Source organism: Pogona vitticeps, chromosome 4 (genome assembly GCF_051106095.1).
Source record: "Pogona vitticeps strain Pit_001003342236 chromosome 4, PviZW2.1, whole genome shotgun sequence".
NCBI classification, from domain to species: Eukaryota; Metazoa; Chordata; class Lepidosauria; order Squamata; family Agamidae; genus Pogona; species Pogona vitticeps.
The window spans coordinates 36,801,675-36,816,203 of record NC_135786.1 but is presented as its reverse complement, the minus strand read 5'-3'; the positions used below and the strand labels follow the sequence as shown (position 1 = coordinate 36,816,203).

Sequence of the window (14,529 nt, the reverse complement as noted above, 5' to 3'; positions counted from 1 at the left end):
GTCTTGGGGGCTTTTTGTTGCTTTTTGAAGTGTTTTTCCCCATTTCAATGGGTCTTGGTGGTTGTTTGTTTGTTTTCCCTATTTCTGATGGGTCTTGGCGGGTATTGTTACTTTTTGGAGTGCTTTTTCCCATTTCCAGTGGGTCTTAGGGGTTTGTTTGTGTTTTGGTTTCCCCCATTTCTGATGGGTCTTGGGGGTTTGGTTGCTTTTTGGGCTCCCCCCCCCATTCCTGATGGGTCTTGCATGCTTCCCTTGCTTTTTCCTTTGTTTTCTTTGCATTTCCGACCTGCCCCCTTTGTTCTCTGTGCATTTGTGATCTGCTCCATTTGTTTTCTGTGCATTTCCAATGGGTCTTGCACGCTTGATTGCTTCCCCCCCACCTTCGGCCAGAATGGATTAATCACATTTCCAGTGAGTCTTGCAGTGATGTTTTTGTTTGTGTGATTTTTTTTATTCGGCTGGAACAGATTAATTGCATTTCAATGCATTCCTATGGGAAATGGTGCTTTGATTTACAATCATTTCGAGTTACATCCATCTTCTGGAATGGATTATGGTCGCAAGTCGAGGCACCACTGTACAGAAAAATTGCCTAAGTTTAATCTTGGCAATGAAGAAACTGAAATTGTTAAATATACCATATACCTTAGCTCAATCATCAATACAAATGGATACTTTATCCAAGAATTCATAAGAAGATTGGGACTCAGAAGAGCAGCAGTGAAGGATATGTAAGGATATGTCACTGGAGACCAAGATCATCTACACTCTTGTATTCCCAATCACCATGTATGGATGTGAAAGCTGGACAATAAAGAAAAAAATTATTTATTTTAAATATGTTACTGGAGGAGAACTTTGCAGATAACCTGGACAGCAAGAAAGATAAGTGAGTCTTAGGGCAAATCAAGCTTGAACTATCTTTGGAGGCAGAAACGACAAAATGAGGCTGTCCTACTTTGAGCACATCATGAGAAGGCAAGATTCTCCAGAAAAGACCACAGTGCTGGGAAAGGTCAAAGATAGCAGGAAAAGAGGAAGGCCTAGTATGAGATGGATTGATTCCGCAAGGGAAGCAATAAGCTTGAGTTTGCAAGAGCTAAGCGGTGCTGTTGAGGACACAACATGTTGGAAATCTGTCATTCATAGGATCACTGTGGGTCAGAGGTGACTTGACAGCATGTAACAACAAGGTCATTTGGACCAGTGACTGCTTATTTTGTAAGAAGCTGTTCTAGGGAACTTTATTATTTTTCATCTAAGATGAGGTCTCAGTCTTGGCAATTTGCTATCTGAGTAGGCCTATCCCAGATCTATATGATATTTCTGTCAGAAGCTTCATCTGGGATATTAAAAGATACTTTTTCTGGGGGGTGGGGGATAAGCTTCAGGAGGCTTTACTGTTCTTGCTGGGCATATGTGCAATATAGATTTTTTAATTATGACAGCAGAGTATATAATTATTTCTGCTTACCTAGAAATTTAGTATATATTTGTTTTTTTAAAAGGAAATTTTGGTGGTGGCTTAGATACATTGTACGTTTTTGCTCTTTCATGTATGTTTTTCTGAACTGCTGTTTCCAATAACTGAGGCAGAAGTATCTTCATGTGTTTATAAATGAGAACAGGAGATCAAATTAAGCAGGAATATGACATAGTTTTTATGTGTTTTGTTGGCCATGCAATGTGTAATTAAAAATAAACAAGATAAGAGGACCGATTCTAATTTACTGTATGGGCAATTTCTTTTGACAGGTGGATTTGTATGTTTGTCTCTTGTGTGGCAGTGGTAATGATGAGGACCGTCTGCTCCTCTGTGATGGCTGTGATGACAGTTACCATACCTTTTGCTTAATACCACCTCTTCATGATGTTCCAAAAGGGGACTGGAGGTGCCCCCAATGCCTAGCTCAGGTAATAGCGGAGGACATTTTCCACCTGTCTCAGAAATACAAAGGTTCAGCACCTGAAATTAACTAATATTAATCAGGTGTCTGGTCTTTTTCTCTTACCTTTTGACGGGGAAGCTGTTGGCGGTTGTGGGAAGTCGGGGAGTCTTTAATTTTCAAAGATTCGCACTTCCTAGGCTTCTTTTGTGACAAAAGAGATCCCAAGAGAGCTTTGGAACCTTCAGGGTGGTAGGAAGGTGGCAGCAATTTTGAAGTTACTAAAACCCACCACAACTGACATTGCCAGGCTTGTGTGACACGGTTCTGCAATGGGATTTCAGCCTTTGACTCTTCTCTCTCACCTTGAAGGCCATTGGCAATATTTCTTCCCTGGCATCCCATTTCAACCTGTTTCGTAATTAATTTTCTTCACCACTCTGAGGAACAACATTGCTGCTAGCACATTAATCATGGCTAGGCCATTTCCTAATAACTTTGTTGTACATGTATATTATTAGACATAGCTTTGTATTTGTATCCTGGAGGATACAAATACGAAGCTTGCTACCACAGGTGCCACAACAGTCCATTCCCATCCCCAGAACCAGCTTGGTCCACTCACTCGGCTCCTCCTAGCTCACATGTCTGACAGCGGCAACATCACGCCGATCACGAATGTAGTCCCACTGGAGCTGCCCTATCTCTCCCCTCAGCAGCTGAGTGGGGAGACTCGTGTTCCTGCTTCCTTGCCAAAGCTGTCAGCTGTGGGAGAGGCAGGGCAGTGCCAGTGGGACTACATCCATGATTGGTGCAATGTTGCTGTCAGATGTGCTTGCTGCAGTGAGACTCGTTCCCCCCCCCCAACCTGGAGTATCCAGCCGAACAGGCAGAGGGAGGAGCTAATTGTGCAGTTGGCGGGAAGAGTGGGATGCTGGCTTTGCCGGAACATGTGAGTGGACAGGCCGGTTCCGGAGGTTGCACCAACAATAGTTGCAACTGGGACTCAGAGATTCATATCCTCGTCTCTAAATACAGAGCTCCCATGTCTGTATATGGGACGTTCTGCTTGGATCATTAAGTGTGATAAATCTGAGCCCTATGATCAAGAGTTGATAAAACTGGAAGACTGTAAAACCAGGTCCCACTGCAGAATCATTCACTATTATTCTCCTTTCTTCTCTGTTCACACAATACAACTCAGTTTGGTGTAGTAGATAGTGATAGACTAGGTAGGGCTGAGGACACTTGGCTTCAAATCCCTGCTTGGCTGTGGGAAAATCATGGGGGGGGGGGGAGTGGTAAGACTATTCCTTAAATATCTCACTTACCTTGAAAGCTTTATAAATATATGTTAATTCCAACACAATGGCACAGTTTTTGTGGTTGTGTTGTGAAATTGGGACCCTAATTATGTAAAGCACACACTGTCATGTATTTGAAAAATGCCCTTTTTTTACAAACAGTAACTTTAAAAATCTCTGTTAATTCTCTCTTAATTTAACAGGAGTGTAATAAACCACAAGAAGCATTTGGTTTTGAACAGGCAGCACGAGACTACACGCTTCGCACATTTGGAGAAATGGCAGATGCCTTCAAATCAGATTATTTTAATATGCCAGTGCATGTAGGTTCATATTTTCAATGAAGCTATGATTTGGGGTTTTTTGCAAGATTGATTTGTAAATATATTCAAAGAAAAATAGAAATAGGGTTTCAGCTGTATTCCTTGTCCATTGGGTTGGGGATGACTTAAACTATAGAATTAAAACCTCTTTCCAGGAATTTTTTTCCAGTTCAGCCCCCTATCCCAGATCAGAATTAATCCTTCCTTGGGGAGAAGTAGCTGGAGAGACCAAGGGAGCAGGGGTGAGATTTAAACATGGAAGGGAGCTCACCTTGCCCTCCTGTTTGCTAATGCTGTGTTTTTCAATAGCCACTCTGAATTTTAAAAATAAAATTCTTTGCAGTGTCCTTTCCATTGTGCTGTGTAGCTGGCTCCAGAGAGAACTTATATCATATTTGGCAGTGTATCTATCATTATCCCAAAAACTCATTTTTCGCCCTTTTCACCCTTCAGCATGTTGGTTCAAAAGATTTAATGTACTGTATTGTGAAAAAAACTCTAGTAGTACCAATGAAAATGCATTATGTTTAGTACTGAAGACTTACCCACTTCTAAAACAGCATTTATGTGTACAGGACAGAAAGACACTGACTGACTGCAAGAATGTGGAAACAACCAGGAGGCACTCAGAGTTGTTCTGTCTCTTGTCTTTTGAAGACAAGAAGATCAACAGCTGCCGAAGATCAACACTTCTGCTTCTCTAGCTCCCTTTCTTGCTTTTGTTTCACTGTGGTCTGCCCTAACAGCTGCACTTGTGTTAGACACACCAGCTGGATTTGTGTTTTGGGTTGTTCTGCTCTATTTCTAGGAGGATTACTACACTTTCCCCTTTGATTCCTCACAGTTCTGTTTGCTTTTTGTTACTGTGCTGACACTGTTTTCTTTTTGTTTTGACTCTTATCTTTGTTGGTGCTAATTTTTATCTTACGTTTGTTCAGATGGTTCCTACAGAGTTGGTTGAGAAAGAGTTCTGGCGCCTTGTCAGCACAATTGAAGAGGATGTCACCGTAGAATACGGTGCTGATATTGCTTCAAAGGAGTTTGGCAGTGGGTTTCCTGTAAGAGGTGGGAAAATTAAACTCCGACCAGAAGAGGAGGTAGGGTTTCTCTGAAACTCATATTTAAAATCTATGTATGTCTAGCATAATGGAATTGAGCAGCTCAGAGTGGCCTTTGCCTGTCTGCTTTTCTCCTTATAAGAAATAAACAATAGGACTTCATACCCTAAATGCCCATCTAGCTAATTCTAAAAGAGAGATATAGTATGCTTGCCAAAACCTATAAAATTAAAACTTTGAATCAAAACATGAATAGGAAGAAAGACAATTGAAACCAAAATTCTAAAAAAGAATTTAAATATATTTTAAAAATTGAAAAGCAAGTTAAAATCACAAAGTCATCTTCAGATAGTAAAGGATTGAAATCTATACAACCAGCGGCCAATCCCAGGAAGGCCTTCTATTTTGATAGTAATTTGCTTTGCCACATTTGGCAGGGTACCTTACAGAGAAATACTTGAAGTTAATGTTGTCAGCTGGGCAGATACATATGGTAGGAGACAATCCTTTCAGTACTCTTGCTTCAAACTAGAAATTTAAAGCAAGGTTGGGTAACCATAGTGTAGGGTTCACTTGCTGTCCTCTGGTTCAGATGTCATGAAAAAATGTAGTAGCTGTGTCACTTGACCTTACCAGGTCATTGGTCAAAATCTCCGATGAAGCTTCTCCATTTGGAATTTTGGCTGGGAACCAAATTCACTCTTCCCTGCTCCCAGCTGTCCTTGAAGCCTCAGGACTCATCCTGCACTGGCTGACTTTGCAGTTAGCTTTGTTCTTCATCTTTTTTCCTGCAAAGGGAAGAGAGAGGAGGTTGTCACTCAGCAAGTTGCTGCAAACCCTATATGAGTGTATGACCAGTTTTGTGCATCATTTGTTATTGGCATATTAACTTAAGATAGTAAAAGATACTTCATGTCACTAATGCTTTGTGTGCCTTCAGAGACAATGCTGGATCCAAAGGAAGGCTTTAACTGCTAAACTGGTTGTTTAGGGAGAGTACAGACCCTTTGAATACCACCCAACTAAGCAGACAAGTCATCCAGTATCAGTGCTTTTTTTCTTACCTGGATTGAGTCTCAGTTTACTGGCCTTCATCCATTTTGTTGTGGCACCCAAGCATGGATTCAGAACACAAGCTGCCTCACCTGGATTACATGAAAAGGAGCAGATGTCATCTACATATAGGTGACATCTTAGTCCACATCTTTAGGCTACCTTTCCCTATGGTTTGCCAGAGGTATTAAGCACAAGGCAAATAAAACAGAACCATGTGAAACCCCAGAGATAGTTGTCAAAGGTAGAGCAATAATCCTCCAGTATTAGTATTTAGACTTCCTCTTTTTTTGCTTGAAGCTGTGCTGGTGTTTGTTGAAGCATAGCTTCAACAAAAAAGAAGAAAGTCTAAAAATCAACAAAGCCTGACTCCTGCACTGAAAAATACAACCTGCAAAAGCTCAATGAACTTTGCCCTGCCACAAGGACGGGTGATCACTGGACACAAAGACTAGCCAACAATACCCATCAATCACAGTGACAGATCACCTCCCCCCCTTATCACAACAAAACACCCATAACAAAAAACACCCTGATCACAGGAAATACCCAATCGCCTAAAAAGAACAAAAAACTCTTATCCCACAGCTACAAATACTCAGCAATCCCACACACTACACCAGAACACAGACTGAATTCTAGCTCCTGTCCTCTGCCGGCCACAGAGACTGGCAAAACGTTAGGAAGAAAAACCTGAAGAACACGGCCAAACAGCCTGAAAAACTCACAACAACCAAGGTTACTTCTGCCTCTCTGTTTTCTGATTTATGTGGAACCACCAAAGCATTGGGAAAACCCACTTCCCAACACAACCCAACAAGGGACATTTTTCATTTTTTGGACCAGAGCACGTTCTTGATCTTTTAACATTTCTGTAGCTTTATCTAAGTTAGAGGGGAGAGTTCTCCTCACCCACACTGAACCTCAGAATACTTTGCAAAAAAAGTGAGGCATGTCACCATTTCAGAATGTTTCAGCATAGCAAGGCAATGGAGAATGTGTTTGCACGTGTGCACGTGCATCCACCCCATTCACCACAGATGTCCTGTCAAATAACAGGCAACACATGTATACCCCAACCCCATTTTCCTGTCATGTCGTTTGCCATTTCTGGCTCTAAATGGAGATGATGTACACTAAATGCAATATGGAACAGTAACACAATTCCACATTATAGCAGAGAGCAGAACAGTGATGCTTCAAGAATGCTAAGGCGTCCTAATGTGGAAGCAGCCCATGTGATCTGTAATAATTGTATATGGAGGTACAAAGCCAAACAGTGTTTAATAAGCTAATACCTAGTTGCTTTCCTGGAAGAACTAGCCTCAAATCAATAGTTGGACTTGAGGGACGGTTCCACAAACTAGAAAACTTTTGTTCGCAAATATGAAAATTTTATTGCCATTTTTACTTGGTTTAGTTTTCATAAGAGTTTAAACCATAACCATTTGTTTTGATTTAGGAGTATCTTGATAGTGGATGGAATCTGAACAATATGCCTGTGATGGAGCAGTCTGTACTTGCTCACATCACTGCTGATATATGTGGAATGAAGCTGCCATGGCTGTATGTAGGGATGTGCTTTTCCTCATTTTGCTGGCATATTGAGGATCACTGGAGCTATTCCATTAACTATCTGCATTGGTAAGTTCTTCAGTACCAAACTTAAAGATATGTGCGTGCATGTGTAACCAGTCATAATTGGTTGGTCTCAGTTAAGTTTCTTTTCAATATTGACATGTAACTATCTTTGTATTTCTTTATATACTTTGTTTAACTTCCTGCCTGTACTGTATTATGTAATTTGAAACTAAGGTGGAGGGTGGGCAAAGTGTGACTTTTCAGATGTTACTGGACTTGAAACTGCATCATCCCTCATCATTAGCTGTACTGGATTGGCAGGGATGAAAGCTACCGTCTGGTAATAGTCAGGGACTACACTTTCCCTGCTCCATCCTTAAAGCCTACAAATTGTTACTTATTCTGATATATCTTCTTTTTAAAAAAAATCTTTACAGGGGAGAGCCTAAAACGTGGTATGGAGCTCCAGGGTATGCAGCTGAGCAACTGGAAGATGTCATGAAGAAGCTAGCTCCTGAATTATTTGAATCCCAACCTGATCTATTACATCAGTTGGTTACTATCATGAATCCCAATACACTAATGTCTCATGGTGTGCCTGTATGTCACTAAGCTTCTATTTTCACCCCTCCCCATTTTCTAATTCAAGATTTCCTCCTTAAGCCATTATTATGTACTATTTGGTGATATTGTAACTATTTTTGCATATACTAGTAGATGTTTTGTTGCTGTAAACTTCTGTGATGTGGTTGCCGTTCTGAGCTATTGCTGCACAAAAAAGGAAACATAGCAAGGGGCAACAAATTCCTCTACATGACTTTCCTTTTATGCAATTAATAAGTGCTACTCAGAGGCACTATGTTCATGGGTCTGATTTGCATGAGACCATTTTTTTCATCATGTTTGTGGTATAGGTGGAAAAAGTACAACAGAAAGGAAAGAGTTCTGAAGTGGAAACTTACTGTCTTGTCCTGCTACATCTTTAGTGTATGATTGAAGCAAATTTTGCATTCTTTGCCTCTATGTTAGTCCATAGAGATCCATGTTACAGCATTCCTGTGGTGGAAGAAAGCTAATAAAAATCCAGTTACTTGAGAAACTATCCTGATAAGAGCCTAACTGCTCTTTATGTTCATCTTAAAAAGAAAAGAAGGAAACTATTTTTCAAGCTTGGCAATAGAAATCTCTCATAGTGCTTACTTTTATTCTAATATGTAAGCAATATGGCTAGGTTGCAGTATTTCCTGTCAGTGAGAGTGTAGTAGTCTGCTTTAGGGAATTCTGTTGCTCTTTGTTTGTACTGCTTTTTCCAAACTGATTAATAGCACCGGGAAATTTCTGAAGTCTTTTGTAAAAATATGTGGCTGAATGTTTAGTCCATTTTGTGTTGTGCAGAAGTTGATGTTTAAGTGTTTGGCTGAAATGTACATAATTAAGGAACTTGATACACTTAAACATATACCAAAGGCCACTGAATTTCTAAATTCCAAGGGAATGGGCCACGTCCAAGAAAGTGGGAAGGGCTTTAATAGTGCTTCAGGTGAAATTTGCTAATTACTTAGAATCTTGTAAGTTTGATAACTTCAGAAGGGTAATATTTATTCATTATTTATTTTATTGTTCGATTTATATCCTGCCCATCTGGTATATTCTACCACTCTGGGCGGCTTACAGAATATCAAAAACAATTTTAAAAAAACATAAAAACATTAGCATACAACAATAACAAATAGTGCAGGAAAATAAATAATAAATAGCAAAGCAAAGAAATCAGTAGTTGACAGGAGGGAAGGCCTGGATGTACATCCATGTTTTCAGTTGGCATTTGAAAGTACCCAGCGTTGGGGCCTCGCGAATTTCCGGAGGAAGGTTGTTCCAAAGGCGAGGAGCCACCGCCGAGAAGGCCTGGCTTCGTGTCTTTTCCCTCTGGGCCTCCCACTCCTCAGCCTCACCTCCTGACTCATGCGGGTGATCCGAGTAGATCTTGGTGGGAGCAGGCGCTCCGCCAAGTATCGAGGTCCTAATACCAGTTTAAATAGTCTACAGACTATTCCAGTGGCTGCCTGTAGGTTTTGGAGGTTGCAGACAGATGCCTTCAGGAGAAACAAACCTTTACTGTCTATTTGTAGGCCTCACAGGATACAGTAATTTAGCTACCACATCACAAGACCTGTTAAATAGATGAATCATTGTGTCCAGGACAAAACTTATTTCCATCTCTGCCCCTATGGGAGCACATTGTTTGATGTCATTTCTGTTCTAACACTTACATTCCCTATTTTATTTTTATTTTTATTATTATTTTGCTATTTCCCATTGCTAGCAAAGAAGGGAGGTTAGGTAGGAGTTGTGGTGGTTGCAATAAGTGTCATACAATATCATACAAGCAGCATGCTGTTGCTGGGGAGTAAATTTTTCTGGGGTAAAATTGTGCACTCGCAGCAGCCCACTAAAAGAGCAGGCTATCCTTTGCACTTTTTATCTGGCTACTACACTATGCTTCCAGACATATGAAAGAGAAAGCATACCAGATCCAGATGCTAAACAGTTGTCAGGGTCAGTGGGCATCAGCACCCATAGTCTAAGCAGGAGTGACCGATTCTGAGCACTCATTGTGTGAGGTTTTACTAAGAGTAAATGTTCACAACAGATTGTGCTGTAAGCAGCTATTCAACTGGATTAACTAAATGTACAGTATTGATACTAGATGATTCTTTGTCATATAATGGCTGTCTTTGTTTTATTCTAGATTTATCGAACCAATCAGTGTGCTGGTGAATTTGTGATCACATTTCCAAGAGCCTATCATAGTGGCTTTAATCAAGGTTTCAACTTTGCTGAAGCTGTTAATTTCTGCACTGTTGACTGGGTAAAGTTATGTTGTGAAATGTTACTGGAAAATATGATCTGAGTAGGTTTTACTCTTTGGGGACTTTTCTCTTTTTTGGCCAACAAAAGAGTTTCACATAAGTGTAGGTAGATTGTTACTGAATCCACTGAAGAAACAAAGTTTGAAAATACAGTATTTTCATATTTCTGTGAGGGGTTTTTTAAAAAATGAACTCAGTTTTCAGAGGGTCATTGTACCCTGAACATTCCTTTGTTGTATAACTTAAGAAGTATACTTGGCTATAGACATGGTTCTTGGTTCAAATCTCTGTAAAGGAGCTAATTGTGCATGTGAAATTTCTGTGAAGCAAGGTCTTCCCAAACAACTAAAGTAATAAGACCTCTTTATAAAAAATATGGCCATCCTAACTGCAGTGAATTACTGAAAAGAGTGCACAAAGGAAATATGCTGTTTAGTTGTTGATTACCAGTAAATGTCAGAGGCTTCAGAACTTCACGTAATACTTCATAATCCTCATTTAATATTGAATTCATGTCTGAAATAAATATTTGTAAATATTGGCTAATATTTATTCATTTATTCATTTATTCATTTATTCATTTATTCATTTATTCATTTATTATGCCGCCAACTCTACCCAAAAGTTTCTGGGTGGCTTACAAGAATTAAAATACAATTAAAATACAGTAAAAGATAAAACAATTAAAATAGATACTATACTTTAAAAATTGCCATCAGGACCCACAGCTGATGTTATTGGCCAATTTCCAATCCATTTGGAAAATTATGCTGGCATAAATTCATTCATGTAAGTTTCAGATGAGAATTAGGGCAAATTAACAAGTCAATTTATGCATTTGCTCTTGCACACCAAGTCACATGATAGTGTGCTAGAAAAGCAAACCCCATGCTGACTTTTTAACTTGCAGCAGTTCACAGTTTACATCTGTTCCAGTGGCATAACTAATAGGATAGCGCCCATGCAAAAACCTACAGCTTAATGCATTCCCCTTGCTGTAGAGAATATTATCAAACTTCTTTTTCTGTCATTTTTCTTTTAGCTGCCATTAGGCCGCCAGTGTGTGGAACACTATCGCTTATTAAATCGCTATTGTGTGTTTTCTCATGATGAAATGATATGTAGAATGGCTGCCAAAGCAGAGACTCTTGATGTGGTAGTAGCTTCTACTGTTGAGAAAGACATGGCTATTATGATTGAGGATGAAAAGGCTTTGCGGGAAGCTGTGTTTAAGCTGGTAGGTTTTGTTTAAAATTAAGTGACAAAAATGAAATAATTTTAAAGCCAACTGATTGAGGAATGCTACATATCTGTAAGTCCTGAATTCCCCGTTGAGAGTAAATTAATGGACTTTGAACATGTGTACATAGCAGAAACATTTTAAGTCATCTCAGGAGAGAATGTTGCTCTCTGGAGAGAACTGACAGAGACTTAACAGAATTCTTGGCTGTTTCCTTAATTCTGGATGCGAAACTTGTGACAGGCCAAACTTAGTTTAGAAAAATACTTTGTATTTACACATGTAATTTAAACAGCTTAACGTAACAGCATAACATGATAGCATATAGTAAGTAACTGGTTACTCACAACCCAGTACAAAATAATAGCATAACTACTCCTAAACCAGAGCAGCAAAATAATGCTGAGTTTCCATACTGAGAAAAAGCCTCTGTAATCAGCAACACCTGCCCAAGACAACTCAAGCCTGGAACTCTTCCTGTTAGCCAGCAACAGGTGTTTGCTTGAACTTTACATACAGTCTTTCTTACAAACTTTACTTACATTAGTAAGTTTATATGTTCAAGACTCTAATTTACAATAAGTGACCTGATCCATTACAAATATCTTGACATTCTCAGCCAGTATGAGTATGTACAAAATACTACTATGACTCCTTCAATTGTTCTTGCTTTATCTGAAAGGCTTCTGAAAAAAAGAAATAGAAATTGCTACTTCTCAATTTAAGGGACGTGGTGGCGCTGCGGGCTAAACCGCAGAAGCCTGTGCTGCAGGGTCAGAAGACCAAGCAGTCGTAAGATCAAATCCACGTGAAGGAGTGAGCTCCCGTCGCTTGTCCCAGCTCCCGCCAACCTAGCGGTTCGAAAGCATGCAAATGCAAGTAGATAAATAGGGACCACTTCGGTGGGAAGGTAACAGTGTTCTGTGTCTAAGTCGCACTGACCATGTGACCACGGAAGATTGTCTTTGGACAAACGCTGGCTCTATGCCTTGGAAACGGGGATGAGCACCGCCCCCTAGAGTCGAACACGACCGGACAAAAATTCTCAAGGGGAACCTTTACCTTTACCTTACTTCTCAATTTAGTCTATGTTCTTCTAAAGGAATGGTATTTGTTTCTTTTTGGTGAAATAATTACCTTCATGATCATTTAACTGGGTTAGATCCTTTAATTAAAAGATTAACTATTTTTTGTGATTGTCTTAATCTAAGTGTTAGGTCCAACTGAGCCATAACTTTAAATTATATGCTCTAAATGCATTCAGTGGAACTTAAACATGCATTAGTTCTCTAGACAGCTGCTTGCAAGGTCAGTGGAAATTGTATGTCTTTGTAACATAAAGTGTTTTGTTCTATTATCCCATGAATTACCTGGTTCCTTTAATTACAGGGAGTTACTGATTCAGAAAGAATGAATTTGGAAATGTTGCCTGACGATGAACGACAGTGCATAAAGTGTAAAACCACTTGCTATATGTCTGCAGTGTATTGTTCTTGTAACACTGGTTTATTGGCATGCCTGTATCATGTTGAGGACCTCTGTAGATGTCCTACTTACCAGTACAAAATGGGGTAAGCTTTTGTTTCTTGTTATTGTGTTTGGATGAATATGTTCATTTAAAGCATATAGTGAATCCTTGTAGTTTTTCTTGCTTTCCTCAGGTGAATTTTGTGTGTGATAGATCTAAGTTATCCCTCATTGAATTATTGTCATAACTGAAAGAAACATAGAACAAAACAAAGCAAAAAGAAAGAAAGAAAATGTTGTGGCATCTTAAAGACCAACTGCTATATTTTAACGTGAACTTTCATAGAACAAGTCTACTTCATCAGACAGGAGAATGTCTACTTGCATGCCTGGTCACATGACTTGCATTTTTAAAATTAACTGCTATTTGCCATTGTGGTTTACACAGTTTCATTTAATTCAGAGTAAAATCTCAATAGGATTCTGGCCAGTATATTTTAGTCTTCTGTATGTTACAGAGGAGAGGAAATGTTGACAGGAGGTTTTAAGCAAAAACTAAATAATCTCTGTAAAATCTCATTTCACACCTCTGTATATATTACTTTAGTGTTGCTGATAATGTGCCATAATGCTTATTATTAAGAATATTACTGTTTCCAGATACCGATATACAATCGATGAACTTTATCCAATGAAGAACGCACTTAAGTTGCGAGCAGAATCATACAATGAATGGGCTTCTACTGTCAATGAAGCTTTGGAGGCAAAAGTTAATAATAAAAAAAGTAGGTATTTGTATGTTCTGTACTGTACTGTCACTAAACATTAAATTGACAGCATAGATTTATTTTTCTGATGTTCAATTTAGGTCAGAGGACTTATTCCCCCATAAATGTGTATATGATGTCAGGCTTGTTCTGCATTGAATGAAGTTGAATGATTCCATATGAATGTGCAATGATTCTAATAAAAAGGCAGATCCCAAATTATATACTTTATTAAATTATTTACCCAAAATTATTGTTTTCCCAAAGGTCTTACAAGCTTCAAGGCTTTAATAGAAGAATCGGAAATTAGGAAATTTCCAGACAATGATTTGCTGCGACACCTTCGTTTAGTCACTCAGGATGCAGAAAAATGTGCTTCAGTTGCACAACAACTTCTCAATGGGAAGAGGCAAACTAGGTATGCCTGTTACATGTTCGGTGACTTAGTTTCTAAGGAAATCATTAGGAAATTGTGTTAAACTTCAGAAGGAAGTTGAATGCAAAAAGGTGTAGCGAGACATTATTGACAGTGACCATTCACAAATGTTCTGGCACTAATAAATGAGTAAACACTTAGTGTGAGGAGGAAACTTCAGTAGAAAATTGGAGTAAGTCTTATGGCAACATTCATTGATGAAATGGAATTATTCAGATTTTAATAAGAGGTGGTGAAGGAAATACTATCTCTGCAAGTGCTGGAAACTTCATCTCTTATTTGTGAGTGGGATGAACCCACTGGCTCCATGCTGCCACTTCTAGACCTTTGTGAGGGAAGCCTGAAGAAACAGGGCATTGTATTTGAGAGCTTTCCTTTGAGAGGGAGACTCTTGAGACTCCAGATTCTATTTCCTCCAGATCAAAGGCCTCTGTTTTGTTCCATGCTACCATCTTTTGTCACTTTATTGGTGAGTCAGCTAATTGAGGGATATATGGTTCTTGATGACAGTTTCAGTACTTGGGCTTAATATTAATCAATCCCT

General features: G+C 39.2%; 1 protein-coding gene across 2 annotated transcripts in view; it reads left to right on the top strand.

Moving 5' to 3' along the window:
* The window catches only part of KDM5B (lysine demethylase 5B), a 70,464-nt gene that overhangs the window by 35,906 nt on the left and 20,029 nt on the right, over positions 1-14,529 (top strand). For both annotated transcript variants that reach the window (XM_020782487.3, XM_020782485.3), the window contains 10 exons: positions 1,756-1,914; positions 3,394-3,513; positions 4,452-4,610; positions 7,087-7,268; positions 7,643-7,805; positions 9,955-10,074; positions 11,118-11,312; positions 12,705-12,886; positions 13,443-13,567; positions 13,817-13,967. In XM_020782487.3, the coding sequence (XP_020638146.2) occupies positions 1,756-1,914; positions 3,394-3,513; positions 4,452-4,610; positions 7,087-7,268; positions 7,643-7,805; positions 9,955-10,074; positions 11,118-11,312; positions 12,705-12,886; positions 13,443-13,567; positions 13,817-13,967 (1,556 nt within the window). The remainder of the gene's footprint in view (positions 1-1,755; positions 1,915-3,393; positions 3,514-4,451; positions 4,611-7,086; positions 7,269-7,642; positions 7,806-9,954; positions 10,075-11,117; positions 11,313-12,704; positions 12,887-13,442; positions 13,568-13,816; positions 13,968-14,529) is intronic.